Raw genomic sequence first — 22,447 nt, 5'->3', positions numbered from 1 at the left:
TGTGCGTGTGCATGTGTGTGTGTGCGTGTGCATGTGTGTGTGTGACACTTACTTTCCTAGGGCGAAGCATTCTAACTTCACTGACGATCCTTTGGAAACGTAAAGGGTGTCAGGAAACTGAACCTCGATCTTGGGCTCATATTCACCCATCACCACTACCAGAGGGACAGAAGTCAGAACACGATACGTCCCTGAAGTTCTTACAAAAGTTTGAATACTCTTTTCATTTTTCACATTTTGCAATGTTAAAACCTTAACGACAAATATTTGTGTTTGCTGACTTACGAGAAAGACAAACATGAAGTAGAACTTCATTGTGTAGAGCCACTCATTAGTCTTTACTTAAGCTGTAGAGCAGGGGTCCCCAAACTTTTTCCTGTGAGGGCCACATAACTTTTCCCTTCTCTGGTGGGGGGGCTGGAGTCAGTTTGTAACAGAAAAAGTGTGACGATTGCAGGAGAGCCTAAATGTAAAACTTTATTGTTTTCCAGAAAGCACACTCAAATAACCCTCTCTGGGTTTTTCACAGAAAAAATCCAGGAAATAACACTATTTATGAAATAAATATTTTCCGGACTATAAGGCGCAGATATCTCTGCTGCTCTAGGTTTTCCACAATGATGCAGCAGTAGCAGAGGGGGCGGACACCCAACATTTGAGTCATAACAGGTCAATTGATTATCACATTTATTATGGTTGAAAAAGAAAAAGTTGCCAAGTTTAGATTTAACTGAACTGATTACGGTAATTTCCGAACTGTAACAGTAAAAGTGCTGATACTCTGTGTCTGCTACTAGCATGTGCTAAATGAAAATAGGCGCTTTCTTCTTCTTTAGATTTCAATGGCAGCTTGCATCCATTATTGTTGCACTACTGTCATCTATAGGATCCTAATATTTATGCCTCAAATTCTCATAATGATCCCAGTATTATTTAAAAAAAAAACGAAAAATCTTCTTTTCCCCCTCAATGTGATTTAACTGATCAACAACATTCTCAAATTTCAATTCCCTATTAAAACTTAATTTTTTTTTAATGGGCACGTTCTTCTTTTATTTCCAATTTTGACTTCCAATGATTCACTTCCTGCTAAAGAGCCCCCTGGTGGTTGAAGAAAAATCCACATATAAGCCGCATCGGACTATAAGCTGCATGGTTCAAAGCTTAGGAAAAAAGTAGCGGCTTATATGTATATGAAAAAAAATCTAAATGCTCTCTGGTATTGTTCAGGGGGCTGGACCAAATGTGGAAGCGGGCCGGATCCGGCCCTCGGGCTGTAGTTTGGGGACCACTGCTGTAGAACGTTTGACCAGAGTTTATGAGAGAACACAAAAATTAAACAAAAGAGCACAACAAAACAGGATATTAAGTGAGCAACAGAGTCACTTGTGGCTCCGGAGCATTAGCAGATGAAAACTAATATGGCTGAAGCTATATTAGTGGAGTGGTTGATCTTAATCTTCCTGGGGTCCCAGGAAGTGCAGGACCTTCATTTTTAATCCATTTAAATTATCAAGGTAAAAAATAAAACCAACTAAAGAAACTGATTTGGTCTCTTAAGTTCAGGGGTCATAACAGGGACCAAGCTCAGTTCTACAGGGAACCGGCCCCTTATGTGCCCCCTTATAGAACCGTCCATGTGCTTTCTGTGTGTAACCAGGATAATTTTTCCATATTAGATTCAGTTTTATTTTATTTTCCATTTTGTTAAATTTAGTTTTATTTATTTTATTTAAAGATTTAATTAAAAATCCTCCTTTCCTTAATTTATTCAATACAATTAAATACATGTATTGAATACATTTATTTAATACAAATTTATTCAATACAATTAAAGTCAACGCTGCACGTCAGCGTCCTAAATTGACAGCTACAGCTTATATGGCTGCTAATTATTTATTTTTGTTTTTTTCCTTTCATCATCAACAAAGACTTGTTGACTTCCTTGGTTTAAGGAACCCTTCTGGACTTTAAATTGTGGACTAACTTGTATATATTGTAAATATTAATACAATTCACCAATTTTGCACCATCTAGTTGTCTCTGTGTTCTACAAATTTGCCACCTCCTCCAGCAGACGAACCTAGTTTTAAGAATCACTTGGATTGACTCTAACTTGGATTATTTCTTTAATAATCCTAATAGTCCTAGAATGTAATTTAGGTTACATGTGTCTCCTTTATGATTTATGTGAACATTTTCGCTGCTTTCTATCAACAAAATTAAAATATTTTTCTGTTATCCAGTGAACAGATTTTCCAAATTTCACACTATTGGCTTGTTCACTTATTCAGAAGGTAGTTGTTTGTACTAGATTTTATTTATGGGTATTTGAAAGACTGAATACAATACAAGACTGTATTGGTCTGTCACACAATTCCAAGAAAATGTGAAAAAAAAAATAGTTATGATTATATATATAACACTTCCCACTGCAAAAAATACACTTCTCAAAACAAGTTAAAAAATATAGACATGTTATTAAAAAAAATTTTGAACCAGTCCTTTTAAAAAAAAATATATTCAAGAATTATTGTCTTAAAACAAGCTTTTATGTTTAGCTGAAAAGTTATTTGTAAGTTAGTTTTGTCTTATTTCTAGTGTAATCATTTATTTGCAGTAGAAACCAGACAAAAAAAACATGGAAAGATTTTGTGTTTTTGCACTGCAGCTGTTTGAAGGCGCAGTTAGCACACAACATGTTAATGGATGGATGAGTTTGTATTGCATACAGGTTGCAGTGGAAGCAAGAAGCCCAGAGCTGGGTTGTGGATATTTGTATTGGTGTCAGCCTGTTTACTGTGCATGCGGTCTGGTTATGTAAATATGTGGAGACAGAGTGTGTCCCGCACACATAGCCACGCCACCATACGAGATATTTCCGATGTGTTAACACCCCTGCTGAAGAGAAAAATAGCATCACGTTCCAGACAAACCATTTATCTCCTCTGGGTGTCGGTTCAGCAGGCTGAGTAACCGGATGGCACAGCGTCTGGGCTTACCGTCACCCCGCACCACCACCGGGGTTGGAGAGCTGAACACCGTGGCGTTAGTCATCATGTTTCTCACTACACACGTGTAATTCCCGGCATCCAAGGCTTCCACTTTGGCGACGTACAAGTTGCCAGTCCGCTGGGAGATGAAACGGCGTGCATCCTGCTGGAGGAAGTTACGGTTGCCATTGAAAACCCAGGAATACTTGATCTCTGTAGAAAACGAGAAGAACAACACTAAAAGTGACGAAGAGAGCAATCAAACAAAAACATCTCGAGATGGATAAGTTATTTTTCAAATCTTGCATTTGAAAAAGCACAATTTGGGCTTTCTCAGCTTTGCTTGAATTTCACCAGTAAATTTTCTATCGGGCCGATCAGCAAACAGAAAAGTTGTGAACAATGATTTCAATTTTCTGCTTCAGAACTGTAGTCTGCATATAGTTTTAGCAGTGCCAATTGAGGAAGTCGCAAAGTCCGTGTAAGTCACACTTCCAAATACTAAATAAAAATGAACAAATGTTAGCAAGTGGGTATCCACTGAGTCCTATAAAATATCTGCTATTCCAACTGTGAGCAGTCAAAGAAGTGGATTTATATTCTCAGACAGCTTTAAGCTTGTTTAGGTAAAGATAATATCCATGGGATTTTAATAACAGATGAGATTAGATTATATATTTCACACTTGATATTAAAGGGCATAAAAAGTCTTTCATAATAAAGTAAAAATAACACAGAAAGACCAAAATGCAATATATTTGACCTGTGACAATAAATGACAGAATTAATAGCACAGGAACACTGGACTCAACCTTGAAATTGTATTTTCTTTTTTATTATTATTAAAAATGCTAGTTAAAATGTAAAAATATTCAAGTGCTTCATTCAATGTTTGATAATGTTCTCTAGTAAATCTCAAAGTCCTTCATAGACCAGTTTGACTTATACTTTTATGATATTTTAATTGTTGTTTTGCTTGCTTTACACCGGGGTACAGGGAGGTTTTCAGGTTTCCCTTGAAAAACAGATTTTGTCTTGAGGTTTTTCATGGTTCGTTGTCATGGTTCTGGGATGTTTTGGGTTTCATAATTTGTATTTTGATTATTCTGTCATCCTTCCCCTGTCCCAGTGTTTTCTACATCTTCTGTGCTTTTGGACATTAAAGTAACCATGACGTCCAAACTCCGGTCTGTGATTTGATCCATCGCAACCTTCATTCCTTTGTTCTGTGCTCCCATGGAAAAACACCGACACACTCTGCCCCAAAAGTTACAAAACAACTATTTATATACGAGTGTAGCACTTGTTAATGCAATCCATAATCTGAAAGAAGTCTTTTTTTTTCCTTCTCACAATTTGCAATGCCTTACAGACTGACATCACCAGGTACAGAGAACAGGGAGAGACAGACCTTAGAAAAAAGTGGCCACATGCAGAGACACTCTGACAACTACAGCCAGGACTGTCACAATAACTCAATTTGCTGGATAATAAATTGCCCCAGTAATTATTGCGATACATGATAACATTGTTTTTATAGATGATTTTCAAGTAATATATTGATAATAGAAGAGTAATGCAAGTTTGCCCTCTCAAACACCAATAACCTTTCATTTTGGAAAGAACACACTGGAACTAGAAGATATTTCAAGTATCCAAAATAAAAATACAACCAAAAATAATAAATAGAAAGAAAACAAGAACCACTTGCAAACAAAACCATAAATAAAGTGGATCATGATGCCTCTTTCAAAAATATTCATAATCAGAATGGAAATTATTGCACTCATTTTAATTGATCGTATGATTAATCGATTAATTGATTAATTGCTAATTGCTAATTGTGACAGGCGGATTAGACATGCCTTGGTGGTTCCAGCCAAATGTGGAACATTTTGCCAAATCAACATCTGAAGAATCTGACAAGTTGCACACAGAGGTCCTGTGTAAACGTAATCTAAACTCAGAAATCAGATATCCTGTATCAGAGATAATATTTCTATGATTTTTTTTTAATTTACTGTAAAGAATGCACTCCTTTCTGCTAGAAAATCTAAAATTATATTAATTCAACTATAATGTTGGGACAAAATATTAGAAAGTTGAGTGAATTCTTTGGTAAAAAGCATTCCCACTTTTATTCTAAACATCACACATGTTGAAATGAAGAAAGGGAAGAAGAGATGAGCACATTAGAGTCGAGGTGTGCAGTCAAATACTTCAACAGAGAAGAGGAAGAAGGGAGTTTAAGTCTGCAGGGGGTGTCGAAGGTATTTAGCCATTTCTGCCGCCCTCCCTTATCACACCAACAGCATTCTGCTCTCAGTCTGTCTCACTTGGCAGCTGCTAAAAAGTTCAATTCGCTTCCTTGAGGGGAAAAAACTGTGATTCAAAATCATTACAAGGAAAGTCGGGGCATGAACTGCCAGACCTTTCATGATTAGGGACTATCAGAGACCGGCTCTGTTTAAGAGCCGCAGTCCCACAGCAACAGAGGACTTCCAGGCACATAATCCCACGTGCTCCGACAGAGTTCAGCTCTCAGCGCCGCTCCTTTAAGGCCACTTAGGTATTGATTGTTCAGATAAGCTTCGCATGAATCCTCCTTTAATAAGGCGCATTGTAGATTTCCTCGAGAATCGCTTCGACATGCGTCGAGGCAGCTGTGATATCACCAAAAACGAAGCAGCAACACATTCCGGTGCTGAAACACCTCAAGCTAGCATTATCACCCAGTGAAAATCCCATCAAGTGTGTGACCATGATCCTTTTAAGGGTGAAAACTAAAGAGGTGGGGGGTATTCAAAGGGCGAAGGGGTGGAAGGAAGGAATCAGAGGGCAAAAAAAACCTGCTAATGTGTGGAATTTCACACGGCCGCAGGACTGGGTTGGAAACAGAGAGCGGATAATTCAATTCCCTTTTTAAATACTAAGCATTTTATTGCCTAAAATAAAATAACATAACATTCTTAAAGTAAATCTGAACCAGGTGAAGCTAAAACCGATGCCACTTTAGAAGAGTTTTAGCTAAAAGATAATTTATAGACAAAGATGTCATCTTAAATGCAAAATCTATCATTTTTGTACCGTTTTGGATGAATTACTGCTTTAAATATACACTCAAATAAAAAACCTTTATTTGAGTGTATACTCCAGTTAACAATTAATCACATCAATTAATCAATTAATCAACTACTACAGTAGTTGACAATTATTTCAAGAATCGATTAATTGCAATTAATCCATTATTTGTTGATTGTGATTATTCTAGTTAATTGATTATTTCAAAAATTGATTACTCATTTCATCTGCTAGATCATCTCTAATCTGCTACATAAATGTTTGCTAGGAAAATGTTTACTGTAATCCTGGATTAAATGTTTTTTTTTTAATGGTTCAAACCCTCATAAAAAAAAAAATAAAAAAAAAAAGGAAAGGAAAGAGCGGGAGAGAAGTTTGCTGAGGAGGCGTGAAATTGCGCCGCCGGGCTCCGAATAGCTGTGGGAGCGCCGACCCCTTTGAGGGCCCACTAATCAGCAGCACCCAGACGCATGAGCCGACACACAGCTGAGCCACTGGGATGAATGCTCCCGCCACCAGACGCTGGTACTACCCAGCAGATAACCTGTTTCTCAAAAAACCCACAATATACATGACAGTTGGATGAGATGGAGCAGCAGAGGCTTTCTAGATGGCAGGACGTCCACAGATCATATGGGCAGGAAAAGCGAGTTCGAGGTTAAGAAGTGTAAGGCTGTGAACTACAGATGCAGGAAGTCAGAGGGGTCTGGGCAAGGTGCAGTGGCAGGTTAGACACCATGAGAACTCCGGTGGCACCAAACGCCAGTGGGTCGGGCTCCAAAACAAAAAAAAAAAAAAAACTGAATCCCGACATTATTGCTGGAGGACAATAAGCAGCAGACTGAGGAACACAGGCAAGCAGCAGTGTGAAGCTGGAAGACAATTGAGGAGAGTAATAGTCGGGAGTTCAGTACCTCCGTAGTGTGGCGGCGGGCCGCAGAGGAGAACCACGGCTTGACCCTCTCTCACTGTCACTGTGTTCCTCGGCTTCTGGCTGAAGTTCTGCAGAACTGTTGGGGATGATAAAAAAAAACATCATCAGGTTATTGCTAAAGCACACCTCAGCATACAGTGCCCTGCAAAAATATTCAAGCCTGCTCATGTTATGCACATCAGTATGTCACTGCCAATAGTTGACACAAAATAGAGTGAAGTGGACAGAAAATGATGCATGGTGTGGAAGTTGTTTTGCTCATAAAAATATGAAAAGGACATATTCACATTCAGAAGTCACCCACATAATTACATCACCATGTGGTGATTGTTTCTAAAGTTACACAGTCAAAAACCTGGAGCAATCATTTATGTTATTCAGCCTGTCAGAGGGGAAAAAGGAGTCCGATTTTTAAAATGGTCATTTAAAAATGTCAGTTTCACACTAAATATTTAGTCAACAAGCTAAATTTTAAGTTAAGTTGAACATTTATTTTACAAACTAAATATTTAGTTGGAAAGATAAGTATATAGCCAAATATTTAGCCTGAAGCTAGTGACAGACTAAAAAATGTGGGTGGCCAGCTCAATTTAGCTCACTAACTAAATTCTCATCTTACTAACAGATATATTCAGCTTCAAACAAAATATCTAGCTTTCAAACTAAATATTTAGTTTGGAGTTATATATTTAGCTGGTAAACTAAATATTTTGCTAGCTAAATAACCAAAATTATTGCTGTTAATATTTGACAGTGTAACTGGAGTTGCTCTGAGGCTTTAAGGGTTTGTTAGAGAACGTTAGTGAAAAAACTAATGGAGTGTGTTCCATGCTGTGTTTCTCCAGCAGACAGGTCAGTGAGAAAGCTGTGGATCACTACCAACTCTCACTTGTCTTCAGCAGATACAAGGAAGAAATTCAGAAATGGTGGGACGACAGCATCCCCCCTACAGGAAAACACCAACACCAGTTTGCCCCACACCTGAAGGAGATCGGGCCAAGGACGCTGCAGTCAGGCTTTCACCTTTAATTAAACACCGCTGTCTGCAGTGCGACAGAATAAATAGCAGGAAGACATATCAATCCTAAAAAATACCAACTGGTCTCTGGAGAGGTCACGCAAATATCAGCGTGGGTCAAATCAGAGCTCAGCTAATTAAACTCCTCCTGAAATGAAGGCAAGCCCTTCCATCTCCTATTACACACAACTGTGAGGAAGTAAAACAATGAGTTACCCATTTAGAGAAGAAGTCTATGGTAATTCAACAAAGATTTGGATCAACAAAGCAGCAAAAATCTCAGTTTGACAGTCTTTATTTTATTTTATTTTTTTTGCTTTTCCTATGTATTGTTGATTTGACTGGGCCTTTTGATGAACGTTTCCCCCCTCAATAGAATAAAAAGGAGAAAAGAATTCAAACTGTTTTCTTAAGTTATCTGACTACTGAACTACAGCCACTTTTATATTTGTGTTTGAATTTAAAACCCAAATTATCCTAAGCAGTTTATCCCTTGTACACTAAAAAAAATGTTTCTTTATGCTTAAAAGGATTTTAAGAAACTGGCTGCTGTGATTGCAGCCAGAGGTGAATCTCTAACATACTGCCTCGAAGGGGCGAATATTTGTGCAATCACTTATTTTATGTTATTATTTTTTACTTCATTGTCATTTTGACATTACAGGTTTCTTTTTGTACATTATTTTGTCAAAAAAAGACAAATTTTGTGATTGATTTATAAAAGCGATAAAAAGTGTAAAACATCCAGTGGGGTGAACTATATAATATGTCAAAAATATAAAAACACTAACATCACAATCTGCATCAGAAAAACCTTCAGCTACAACAGTATTTCATCCTTACAGGATATATAGATATATAAATATATATAGTTATTTTGATGCTGAATGTTATCTGATGTTGACGTGAGATAAAAAGTGAAGGATCACACATGTCATTATTGTCCTTCCTTCAAGAAACAATAAGCAGCAGTGGCAAATTTCCTGGAAGTCAAGATAAGAGTTTATTAGATTGTTCCTTTCTGATAGAGGATGAAGAAGCAAATGTGAACTTCCAGCTTCTGTTCCAGATGAATCCGTGTCACAGACTGCTGGAAACACACCAGAATCGACATTATTAAATGAGACTTTTGCTTTACAGGAAACTGCAAAATGACTATTTCCTATAAAGCCAACAGCAGTCAGTAAATAACATGGGTTTGCCTTTACTGTCACTTATTGATCCACACAGAACTTTTCCTTAGTTGTGTCTGTTTACTCTGTATTGGTACTAGCAACTAGCACAGCAATAGAACCACAGCAGTAATGAACAGAAAGAAAAATACTTCTAGATGAGGATAATAATTCAGCGTTCCACAGAAAAATCAGCAAAGTTGCAAAAAACCTGAGTTCCACCAGATCATTTCCTTTCACTTCATGGTTTCAGTCATTTTACAAAGTCAATCTAGCTGTGGTAACAGCTAACTGCTGGTTCAACAGTTAGGCCGGTCATGATAACAAATTCTACCGGACAATAAATTGTTTCAGAAGTTATTCCGATAAATGATAACATTGATGTTTTGAGACCATTTTCAAATTATATGATGGTAATGGCATAAAAATGCAAGAACACATTCTCAAGATCAATAAACTTTAAATTCCAAAGAACATTTAACACTGGAAGTGTAAGACATTTTAAGTGTAAAATAAATAAACCAAGCAACAGAAACAACAAATTAGAACAAGCTCTTTAATTTCCATTTGCATAACTAAGCATTTTTGTTTACAGATACTTCATGATTCATTTTCTTTTTCATGCTAAGCTTATTATTTTATTACTAAGATGTTGCATCTCAGCTTTAGTATGTTAGTCTATCATTTGAGGTGTTTGTGCTTCTGGGTATCTATGCTGAGCATTTTTTATTTATTTATACATATATTTTTGTATTTTGGGGATAATTCTTACCAATATGCTCATTACGTTTAACAACCACCTGAAAAATTCAAAAACAAAAACTGGTGGTTCAGAAAGAATACTCACATGCAAACTGGACTTTTGCTTCCCTGCTGACGATGGTTCCAAACACGTTGGTGGCGATGCACTGATAGACGCCTCCGTGATTGATAAAATGAGGATTATTGATCAGCAGGTTCCCTTCAACAAGGCTGTAACTCTGGTCCGAGCTGGAGTCTATGGCCCTCCCATCCACTTTCCACCTATGAAATCAGATGTGCCACCGGTACATCATTGGTTTTCACGTTAGAAAACCGATGATCAGCTTTTATCATGAATATGAATGGGGTCCGTTAGTGGCATCCACATATACCCAGATTTTTTTAAAGTTTCAAAACTACTAACATGATTTTTGTTAAGATATGGCAGAGTTGTCTCCAGATGTTGATAGGATTAGGGTGACTGACGATCAGATGGCTGACAGAGCGCTCCCATAAATTTAGCTATTTAGTTTATGTTTTCTGCTGCAAAAACATCTTTGTGTGGAAACTAATACTGTTTTATATTAATTATTCATTAACTGTTTTTAGGATGAGTTGGTAAGCAATGGGCAACATGTCTATTAAAGGGGCAGCATTATGTGTTTTACAGTCACAGTGACATAGTATAATCAAGTAACTTTAAAAGCTACTATAAAAATGCTGCACACTGTGTGAAAAATTATTAGACAAGTTTTAGTTTCGATCGTATCATCATTTTTATGCATATTTTCCAACTCCAAGTTGTATAAACCTGGATGCTTGTTGAATATAAACATATCAGCTGGTGTGGGATGGTGGGGCCTGTGAGATCAACATCCTATATCAAGGTGTGCAGAATTATTAGGCAGCTTCTTTTCCTCAGGCAAAATGGGAAAAAAAAGATTTAAGAGACTCTGAAAAGTCTTTCAGAGGATACAGCACTTGAAAATTGCTAAGATGTTGTGGTGTGATCACAGAACCATCAAATGTTTTGCTGCAAATAGTCAACAGGGTCGCAAGAAACATGTTGAGACAAAAAGACAAATTAACTGCCAAAGATTTGAGAAGAATCAAACGTGAAGCTACCAGGAACGCTATGGTTACTGCTGCACAAAAAGTTGATCGTCAACAGATCAAGAACCTGACAGACTCCATAAATGGAAGGCTTATAATTGTTAATGAAAAGAAGGATGGATATATTGGTCACTGATTTATTTTTTAAATGTCAGAAATGTTTGTCAATTTTGAGTTCTATGTTTATTATTCTCACTTTAACAGATGACAATAAACAAGTGAGATGAGAAAGTTTTCGGTTTTAATTCAGTTGCATATTAATTCTGCACACTAATAGTTGCCCAATAATCAAGCACACACAGATCTTGTCCTAAGCAAGCCAAAATCTCACTTTTACTTTCATAAATATTCAGGTTTGAGAGGTTATCCTTTTAATAACGTTTTTACCAGCACTGAACTGAGAAGAAGCTCTTATAATGAGCAATTAGACCAGGTGTTTGCTAATTGCAGTTGGCTAGTCTGAAGGAGCTGAGTGGAGGAGTTGCAGGTAGGTTTTTGACGAGGGACTAACATTACAGTATAGCATGATGTAAAGCAAAAAAACAAAAGCTGATTTTACATAATACTGTCCCTTTAAGTATCTGACTGCAGGTTCTCATTGAGCAGATAGTCTGACTAATTAGCTAAAATCAGTTTTTTAATCTCCTGTTTAATAAAACATAAATCTACAAACAAAAGGTAATATTCTGTAAAACTTATCTACTTTAAAGCTGCTGTTGAATTATGCAGATGTTTATTGTTCCACTATATCTGTAGAAATACAATCAAACAGAGATTTCAAGGCAAATGGCGAATTCTGTCCTGACGCAGTTCAGCACTGATGTTTACACTGATGTTTACGTTCTACTATATAAATGGACTATTCAGTACATGAGCACTTCAAAATCTGCTTCATTTTCTAATATTTAGAGCCAAGTAATGCATTTTGAATGCACACTTGGCAGACAGGGATGCACCCATATGAAAAAATATCAACATCTGGATTATTATTGCTCCTTGGTGTGATAACAGATATTCAAAGCTGCTATATACACACACTGTATATTTCCCACAAACAGCAAGATGGAAATATCACTTATTAAAATTTCACTTAGACTAATACTGACATGTTTAAAAATGACCATTAAACACAGATATGGATGTTTATGCTTATCTTCTCAATTTCTAATGGAAACCTATGAAGTGTGACAGTTGCTTATGTCTATATTTCAAAATTTCAGTAGAAATAGCAGCAATAGAAATAATTGTTGCCTTTTTGAATTACACAAAAATAAGTTTGTCATAATTCCAAATCTTTATGTAAATATTTCGTGTTAATGCTGGAAAATCATTGTATTATCACTCATATATTCCATGACACTCATACTGTGCCTAGAAACCATTCTTTAAAAATAGGCCAAAACACATATAGTAGTAATAAAATGAAACGTTTATTTTTCTTTTTCTAATGAAACACTACTTTTCATTGTGATAGCCACATTAACCTGCAGCTAAAACAAAGTACATACCTATAGTGTGGAGGTGGGTTACCCTTCGCTTTGCAGTTAATGAACACCAGCTTGTCGCCGGAGCTCATGGGGAAAATACTGTCACTGGGCTCCTGAGTGAAGACAGGACCGTGGCGGGCGTTCTCTGCGTCATAAATAAAATAAATAAATAAATAAAACATTAGCTGTACCATGAAGTGGAACAAGTGACAACATATTAATGCAAAGAGGAATCACTCAGCACTCTGGAAGCTGTATGTAAATTCCACACCTATTATAATTAGCTTCCAAGGTGGCTCTCTGAGTACATTGTGCATTTAATAAACCATCATGTCACGATGCAGATGTCACATTGCGATGAGAGAGCAATTAACAGAAGATAACCCTGCATCACATTGGTCTCTCGGCCCATTCCGCACAGTCTGCAGCTGATGGAGCCTACTTATTATGCTCCATTTGTGCTTAGAATGTTTTACACCAATAAAATCTCTAATAATATGAATGCTTATTTTGAGTAGACTCTGTGCTGTCATGATTCAGAGTGCATTACTTTAAACCAAAGATAAAAATGTAGAAAACTTAAAGTTTAAACAATTTTTAAGAGGAAAAAAACTAAATAGTTTTACTGATAATTATCTTTTAAAACAATACCTCTAGGGAAATAAGAATATTAATTGGACTCTAAGATGTTAATTTTGATTAATTAATGAAAAAGGTTTAATCGCATTAAACATTTTAACGCAATTATTTTATTTTTATTTTTTTACATATAAGGTTTCCAGGCGGAACCTTTGTATCTGCATGTTTCTGGAACACTTGTAAATCTGACACACAACTGACATCCACGAATGACAACAATAGACAAATAGACAAAGCCGCATCTCTTGCCCCACTAGGAATTAATTTTTCTTTCAAAAAACGATCCAATTGGACACTGGAAAAGAGTATTTCAGTGTCTACGCTGTGTTAAAAGGAGTAAGCCTATCAGTAAAGCTATGTCTATTTATACAATAATTTAGCAGCAAAAAGGGGTTTTGAATTGAAAATGTTGCTTTGTTAATGTATGGTTTTTGATTAAGATGCAATTAATTGTAATCAAGTCATTACAGATGCTGTAATGAACTTCATTAACAATTTTAATCAACCATTAATATTAATACAATTGTTGTTTGAGGTCTTCCACATCCAAATCTCAATTCCAGGATTTCAGATTTCATGTTGTAATAAGAACGGTCTTCTCTTTAACAATTTCTAAAATTCTAATTTCCCTGTTTCTGAAAAAAACCCTCATTGTTTATTTTCCCACAGTGAATGCCAGAGAAGCGAGTCTTTTCTGAGTATCTGAGAATTGTCATAACACCATTTCCAAACCACCTGAAATCCATTATTAAACATTACATTCACAAGTGGACAACATTCTCAGACAGTCACATTTCTTCCTCACGGTGGTCATCAGTGCAAATTGACCTCCAGGTCAGAACATGATCTTTCTATATTAAGTGCCAAAAACCCAAGAGCTCCATCTCTGCATTTACAGGCCTCAGTTAGCATGCTGAATTTTAAAGTTCATACAGTACAGTTTAAAAAAAAAGAATGAACAAGTACAGCTTTCTTGGAGGAGTTGCCTGGAGAAAGACTTACTGGAAATGTATAGCAGCAAAGTTTGCAAAGTTGTATCTGAGTGACTTTCAACAGTTCTTTGGACAGATGAGACTAACCTGAACTAAACTAAATCAGTTTATGGATACTCTGCAGAACAAAAGGTTTGTTAAAGTGTGTATGACAACCAGACTACCCCACTGGGTGCCGGCAGTATGTGAGGACACATGGCTGTGTCTCCAACAGGGTGGTCTGCAGGACAGGAGTCCCGCAGGGATCTGTACTGACACCTTTCCTTTTCACTCTCTAAATTGCAGACTTCTCTTCCAACTCCCACACTGCTGTCTTCAGAAGTTCTGTTATGACTCTGACATAGTCGACCTCATTACAGTTGGAGACGGTTGAGAGTACAGATAGTTGACTCCAGACTTTATGGACTGGTGCCATGAGAACTGCCTCTTGATAAACACAGGTAAAACTGTGCCGCTTTTTCTTTTCCTTGTGTCATAAATTTGCCCTCACTGTACAGTCTCTTTTCTTTTTCTCCATATTTATGTTTCTATCAGTGTGAATTTGCATGCAGTGGCTGCTGGTACAAATGAATGGCCCCAATGGGTGACAATAAAGCTTCATTCTATATACAAATTTCAGAACATCTGTCCAACAGCCGAGAAAGGACAATGACCCCAAAACACAGCAGCAAATCTACTGCAGAATAACTAAGAAAGAAGGTATGGTGATGGCCCCATCTCATCTCAATAAACTATTGAAGTGCTGTTGTCGCAGTAGCAGTTCTAAAAGTTCTAATGTTCTTTGTTGTGAAACTCTATATAGGAGTCAGGTGTCATTAATGCAACTTTCAATTTTACAGATGTTACCAAGAGCCCAGCTATTGCAAATAGGATATGAAGACAAAAAAAAAATTGTATTTGAAGCTTTAATATCTCACAGAGGATAGAAAAAAAAAACACTAGTTGTAAGGGACAAAACCAATCAACAAAATCAAAAGTTGTTCCCACAACATCTCTGTGGTCAACCTTTTATTTATTTATTTTTAGACTCTGAATGGTCCCACGTGCACAATGTTCTAATATTAAAGCACTCTGAAATGAAATAAGGTTGAATCGACAGGGACTGCTTCAAGACTAACTCAGGGTTGGGGGAGGGAGGGACGGATGGACTGACTGCAGCCTAATACAGGGGAGCTCCTTAAACAAAACCTGTCGTAGCATTAAATCCACCTGAGACTGGAGCAAATGTTCAACTTCCAGCTGAACAGTGAAACGCAGAGCCAAGAAAACTTTGCGGCAGCTTCAGGGAAAATATCTCCCTGTCCTTCAGCGCTGCTAACGCCCAGTCTTAAACACAGGAAAACATCTGTTAAGAGACCTCAAAAAGGCAGCAAGCAGAGAGTAAACTTCAAATGTAGGTGAGAATGTCTTCTGAGACTTTTCCAAGAAAACTGGAATATGTAACAGCCGAGAAAGAAGGAACAGACCCGCAGGAAGGAGTTCTACTTTCACTGTTATTAGGGGCTTGGAGTGAAACGTGAGGAAGGACATTTTTAAAATCTACAGTCCAAAGTTAATAGAAATTTGTAGTCTGTCTCGCTTTTCATCAGTGGTGGGCACTGCTAACTAAAAAGTTAGTTGCATAACCCTAAAGCACTATCCAAGAACATTAGCTCCACTAACATGCTGTATGAACCTGGTATTTACCAAAAGCTAGTAATGAAGTGCTAAATTCAACCATATTGATTGCACTATGCATCAATGACAATTTGACAACATAGTATACCGCCCTCAACAGGATCAAATTTGTTATTGCACTCCTACTTGTACTGTTTGCACTTCAGGAAGTGATTCTTTGATTCTTTCACTCCAGGCTTTAGTTTTATAGTTGAGTTTTGCTAAGTCTCTTGCTGATTTAGACTAATTAACTTTGGTTAGAAAACACAGTCGACATCAGAAGATTTTAAACTGTTTACTTTAGAACAGCGAGTCATTCTGGGTACAGAATAAATGCCATTTGCTGTACCGCAACACGGGTGGAGAACATGAGGAGAGGAAACAGAGATAGTAACAAAATAACAGCACGAATATAAACAGCTCGCTACTTGAAGAAATCTCAACAGTCAATAGTCAAGATGTCAAACTTCACTCAACTTGAAATTTATAGGATCACCAAGTAAATAGATGGCCAAGCTTTATAATTTATCTGGAGTAATTAATTTGGGAGAAGGTAACTGCACGAAGTGTTTTCTAAGACAGTAAAAACGCTAGGGTGCATAGCTAAAAATTAGCTGTGCCGTTAATGCAAGTGTGTACATTTTTTGGGGATATGAAAGAAAAGAATTTTCAGATTGCTACTGATAAATAATTTTGTGTTGGTCTGCTGCATTAAATCACAGAAAAATAAATAGCAATTTGCGGTTGCAAAGTGTCAAAATGAGGAAGAAAGTTCAAGATTTTTTTGCAAGGAATTGTAAGTGGAAACAGAAAACAGAAAATAAAAACAGAGCAAATTCAATCAATACAATATTTTTAATGGTCTAAAATATTACTAAGCAACTCAGCCCTCACTGATTTATGCTCCGATTCATCTTTTTTTTATTATGTAAGGAGGATAGTTTTCAGAAGATGTTTACATAAGAGCTTGAGTATTCAGAGTAGTTTTATGGTTTTAATCTAATTAGAGCAGATCTGCTGTCTATGTACATGTAGTCTGTGCGTGCGTGGGTGTGTTCTCTGTAAAGCTCATTGTTTTGGTTGTGTCTGCCAAACTATCAATACACAGGAGTAATTAACTGATGGTGCACTAATTACTCCCGTGAAACTTTTTTTTAGCAGATGCACTCTCACATCCAGCCACGCACTGGTGCACACCCTCCATTTCCTCAGATACGGCGTGTCACGAGCCAAGCTGCACAACCCTGCTGCCTGGGAAAAAATGTTAATTTTCTCTTTGTTCACTTGAGACGATGAAAGATGAGATGTTTTTCTATTTTTTTTCTCCTTTTCCCGATACACATCTCTAACCTTGACTAGGACAAAGAGTGTTCCCTCCCACGTTGTCATCATTATGATCATCCTAATGAGAGTGGGAGTCTTTGCCTCAGGTAAGGGCCTCGTTTCCCCTCTTTCTCGTCTCTGAGGGAGGCGTTTCAGATTCTGCCCTGCTTGGAATGTCCTTTAAATTAAACAAATTAATGAACCCTTAAAAGCTGGGTTATTTCTCCAGGGGAAAACATTGGGAGCTTCGTTTATCTGCCTGAGAACAACCCTGCTCAGTAAACACTCCGACCCGACTGACCACTGCTACAAGTGAGTGTACATCCATAACACATTACACCTAATTACATTTCATGGGAATGCATGTAAAAGGAAACTTAAAGGCATTGTGTGCACTAACTAGATTGTTTGTTTTTGGTAACATTTTCACATAGTACATAATTTACTACCATATATAGTTGAGTAAGAGAATACCAACAGATCCATCATAAGCTGTGGATTCATTATAAATGTACGCAAATCTCTGAAAGTATTCTGCTAACTTTGAAGAACACAATTTTGCAATTGTGGTATTTGCATTAATAGGCAAAATGGTGATTGGCTCCGTACTTGTATATCGGACCAGAAAACCCCAAAGTGTTTCACACTAAAGTCAATCACGCACACTCTCACACCTGAGTATGGGCAAATTTTTTAGTATGGCGTGTAGATATTAAGTTTTTCAGAAAATGTTCAGGTATTTTAGTTAAAATGACCTTAAATGCTTCAAAACCAAAACCAGAAAGAGATGATGGACAAAAGAAAACAGGTAATGGGTCAGATTAACTACATCAAAATAGTTGATCTGATATTAATCTGACAACATGATGCCAAACACATCATGTTAGTTTTCTAAAGAGGAAATGGCCTTTAAAGTGACGTTGCAACAAGCTAACCAAAGCCCAGAAGTAGACAAGCTACATCTTGGTTCCAGACCAACAAGAACCGATGTCATGCAGTTAAGGTGGGATTAAGGTGGGATTGTTTTTTTTTTTTTTTTTGTAATTTACACAACTAAATAGTTCAGTGATTTACAGGAAAGCAAAAATCTTCATGGTTTTTCAGAGTATGCAGTAAATGTTTGGTTTTACAGAGAAAAATGCAGATGCTGCCATTTCTCAAACCATCCTAATATTCCTTTTTTTTCATGGCGCGAAATAAGTGTGATTACGGTTCTGCCATGTTTTTCACTTTGGAATTGAATGTTCTATAGTTCTCAACACATCCCTTTATATTGAAATAAAAACTGTTATAAAGATATTGAGCCTTTCTCACTTTTTTTTTTAAATACACTGCTATCATTTTGAACACAACACTACTTGCTGAATATGATGAAGAGCACTGGCCTCTGCTCTCTCTGCTCTGTATCTGCACGCTTCATGATACACCCCGGTGGAAGTGCTGACTTGAGACAGGATGCTAAATCAATTGAAACAGAGGCATAAATAACAAAGCAATAGAGCCGGCTCCATATGCTGTATGAATTTCAGTGTATATTTGTGTGATGACTTGTAAACGGTCGGCTTGATCTGGGTACACATTATATCCCTCAAATCTGGCTGCTGGTTGTAAATCTCAAAGTTACACCAGAGAGCTCTTAGAGGGAGTGGAAAGCCTTAACAGTAACTCATGCAGGTATTTGAGAAACTAGAGTCTGATGCTGGTCTCCTTGTCTCTCAGAGGTAGCTCAACAGCATCCCCTGCATGCTCCAAATAAATACATGAGCGTTGAGTGAGTGGATTTGTTTGTTGTGCAAGTGTGTAAAAAGGAGGAAAGCTGCAAACTTTCCTCCTTTTCGTTCCCTCTTTCGTTCCATCATGGTGTGACCATGATGAAGGAGATATTAGGTCTGTGTTGTTCATGCAGGGACAAAATGACTGGATTCCTGATGTCAATGAGGAAGCATGGGCTTGTCATTGTACCACACAAAGTGTAGGGCAGTTCTATATTGACTGGATACACTTGTCAACATTGTAACACTCCCACCAAATGATCGTCTGGTGACAACAGTGGTTGATGCAAAAAGCATCTCCAACATCTTTGGCGGCCATCATTTCTACGCAATGTGACTAGACTTTCATCAGCACCGAGTGCCCACTGGTCCCTCATCCAGTGTAAATGCTCCACTGGTCCCTCATCCAGTGTAAATGCTCCACTGGTCCCTCATCCAGTGTAAATGCCCCACTGGTCCCTCATCCAGTGTAAATGCCCCACTGGTCCCTCATCCAGTGTAAATGCTCCTTGGGCCTGGTTGAGTGGTGAGGTGTGTTTCCAAACCTGGCCCTAAAGCCACACTGTCCTGCATGTTTTATGTGTTTCCTTGCTTCAACCCAGGTGATTTCAATTGACAGTTGTTTGCTGAACTGCAGTCAGCTGACTGCAGTTCCACAGGTGTTTGCTAATTGCTGCTGGCTAGTCTGATGGAGCTGAGTGTGGTGATTTCAGGAGAGAGCTGCTTTGTGAGGCGAAAGCTCAGAAGCTTGTAAACTGCAGCTCTGAGGAAGAGCTTCACCTTGAAGGCAGATCTAGGTTCACCTAGGTGTTTTGTACAGCTGAATGGTTGCCATAGAGATTAAAGGATTTCTCAAGCAAGCATGAAAGAATCAATGTAAGAGTCCAGATATGTTTCTGATGAAGAAATAACATTATGACACAATGTAAAGCTCAAAAAAGTCGAGTTTGCTTAATACTGCCCCTTTAAGCTCCTTCTTGGAGAACAGCAAGAAAACCAAACAACCCTAACTTTTTGTGAGTGGTATATATGTAACATATAAATGTCTGACTGGCACTGAGAGCTAAAGAAACCCAACATCTCCACAAGATAAGTGAATTTGAAAACTTTCCTACACCCAGAATGCACCGCACTGGTTCAGAAATGATACACTACCAAAGCTGAATTTCAATCAGATCTGAGATGTTTTGTGCTTTCCCCCCCTCAAAGTAGGTGTAGGATCTGCACAGATATAAAAGCAAATAGAAAAGAATGCTTCTATTTGAGTTCACTATCAGCTCTCCGTAAGAAATGATAAACCAGACACAGGTGAGGGAAAACAAGGCAAACTCTCTCTCTCTCTGAAAGACGTATGCATATCATCCATGTCATGAAAGGAGACTTGTCTTGGCATCTTACCGGCAAGGCACTCTTTGAGTGACAGAAGGATTAAGAGTTCCCATGGCAACAACATCTTCATTTTCCAAGGTGAAAGATTCCTGTTCTGACAGACAGTGAAGAACACTTCCTGGGCAAACACTCCCTTTGTTTGGAACTGTGAAAAAAGAAAGAGGAAAATAGACCACATGAGCTCTGTGAACATTACGAGATCCAATCGGAATCTGCGACTTCAGAAAAAAAAAGAGAATGTGTAAAAGGCAGTAAGCTGTGAAAAATCGGTGTGCTATTAATAATTCATTCAACCAAATTACCCGGGCTAGGATCTCATGCTGTGCACTGAGCTAGCAGCTGATACGATACTGTGGGAGCTGATATGTGGTGCATACTGCAGCTTCACTATCTCCACAGAGCACGTGGAGGACAAAAACAAAGCAGAAGCAGCAACAGATTAGCAGGATCCTGCTGCAGGAAGTGTTTAATCTCTGAAAATTGTTAGCTGGTCAGATCGTAGAAGACAGTGATTAGCGGTGATTATACACAGTGTTGTTTAAAGTACCTTAAAGTGATACTTCACTGAAAGTACCTGTATCTTACCATAAATCTGCCTTGGTAAAAGTTAAAGTCTCTTACTTACTTACTTACTTTAGTAAAAGTGTTAAAGTATCCGACATTTATTGTACTTAAGGGTCAAAAGTAAATTTCCCATATGTACCTAAAGTATAAGTATTAAGTACAAGTATTCAAGAATTCAAGAGTACAAGAATTTCTAAGATAAGATTTATTTTGTCCAATATCAATGACAAAAACTTCAGAACTTCAGTTGCATGAATTCAGTCGGGCTCTTCTTGGACTGATGACAAATGTTGCGGTGGCTCTCTACCTGCTGAGGCTGGTAGAGGACAGTTCAGCTTCAAAAGAAGCGTGCACACCACTAGGAATGATTTCACTAAGTCCATGTTATCAGCTGAACAGGCTAAGTATCCATCTCATCCTTGAGACGACTGCAGAGCAGAAAAGTGGAAAAGTAACATCATCGTCAGATGAACTGGATTGGTTGGATGCTCACTGTAGAGCAGACTCTTCCATGTGTGTCTAATGTAGTCAATTCCTAAAATATTGAAGAAAATAAATGTTAACTAAACTGAGCCAAGTCTTTAACATGATGTGATCTAAAATTTAAGTTTTAATTAAAGGTCTGATATTGTGATTGTATTTACTACCCATGCATAATTGTCAGTATTACAAAGCAGGGGTCCTCAAATCCAGGCATTGAGGGCCGGAGTCCAGGAACTTACACATGTGTCCTTGGTCCAAAACACCTGATTCAAATAACTGGATTATTAGCAAGACACTGGAGAATTCAAGATTCAAGTGTGTTGGACCAGGGACACACCTAGAGGTTCCAGTACACTGGACCTCCAGGCCTGTTATTGAAGACCCGGGCCCTTTAGGTGAATTCCATGTCAAATATTTGAATAGCTTCCCATCAGCCAACTCAAAAATGTTAGAGAAAAAAATATCTAGAGAGTTCATACACTCACTGATAGTAAGAAAAATAATTGAAAAGATCAGATATGCACTGTATCTTGAAAATTATTTAAGCTAGTTCCTTTGAATTTCAAGAGTTAAATTGGACCATAAGTAGTTCTGCAGAAGACGCATCACGAAACAGGTCAAAAATTGACATACCTATGTAATGACTTTTACTAATAGTTAAAGTTTTTCAGAAACATTTGAAATGGTTTAAGCAGGTTTTTTGTGTTATGATATCTGACATGTAATGTTCCTAATACATATCAGCCCAACAATATACTGAATTATTTACAAAGTATTTAAGTAATTAAGCAAATCTTAACCAAACACAATGCTTTTTATGATATGAATTATGTTAAATTTATGACAGGAATTAAACTAAAACTAACACTGCAACCTGCCACTAATTGGCCAAATGACTAACCAAAAGTATTTTCTCCATGGGGAAGGAGGAAATATTCTGCCACCACCAATTAAATCATGCCAGAAAGCATAGCGTAATTTACCATATTATGTTTAATAGGTTTGATGTAAATTTAAATGATTGAACACACTGGACAAAAAAAACTGGCTTAAACATGCAAGCTAATCGGAATAGTTAGCGAGTACAAAG

The 22,447-nt window shown here is 37.5% G+C and overlaps 1 protein-coding gene across 1 annotated transcript in view; it reads right to left on the bottom strand.

Annotated features, from left to right (window-relative positions):
- Positions 1 to 22,447, bottom strand: part of cntn6 (contactin 6) — a 100,103-nt gene that overhangs the window by 65,039 nt on the left and 12,617 nt on the right. Inside the window, exons 2-7 of the mRNA XM_015054667.1 lie at positions 20,320 to 20,455; positions 12,561 to 12,684; positions 10,046 to 10,221; positions 6,989 to 7,084; positions 3,003 to 3,206; positions 53 to 155 (exon numbers count right to left, since the gene is read on the bottom strand). Coding sequence (XP_014910153.1) covers positions 53 to 155; positions 3,003 to 3,206; positions 6,989 to 7,084; positions 10,046 to 10,221; positions 12,561 to 12,684; positions 20,320 to 20,380 — 764 coding nt within the window. The 5' untranslated portion in view covers positions 20,381 to 20,455. The remainder of the gene's footprint in view (positions 1 to 52; positions 156 to 3,002; positions 3,207 to 6,988; positions 7,085 to 10,045; positions 10,222 to 12,560; positions 12,685 to 20,319; positions 20,456 to 22,447) is intronic.

Source organism: Poecilia latipinna, unplaced genomic scaffold (genome assembly GCF_001443285.1).
Source record: "Poecilia latipinna isolate Pla-1442-1.1 unplaced genomic scaffold, P_latipinna-1.0 Scaffold1268, whole genome shotgun sequence".
In the NCBI taxonomy this organism is placed as follows: domain Eukaryota; kingdom Metazoa; phylum Chordata; class Actinopteri; order Cyprinodontiformes; family Poeciliidae; genus Poecilia; species Poecilia latipinna.
Note: the sequence above shows the minus strand (reverse complement) of the source record. Positions and strands in the feature narration are given on the sequence as shown.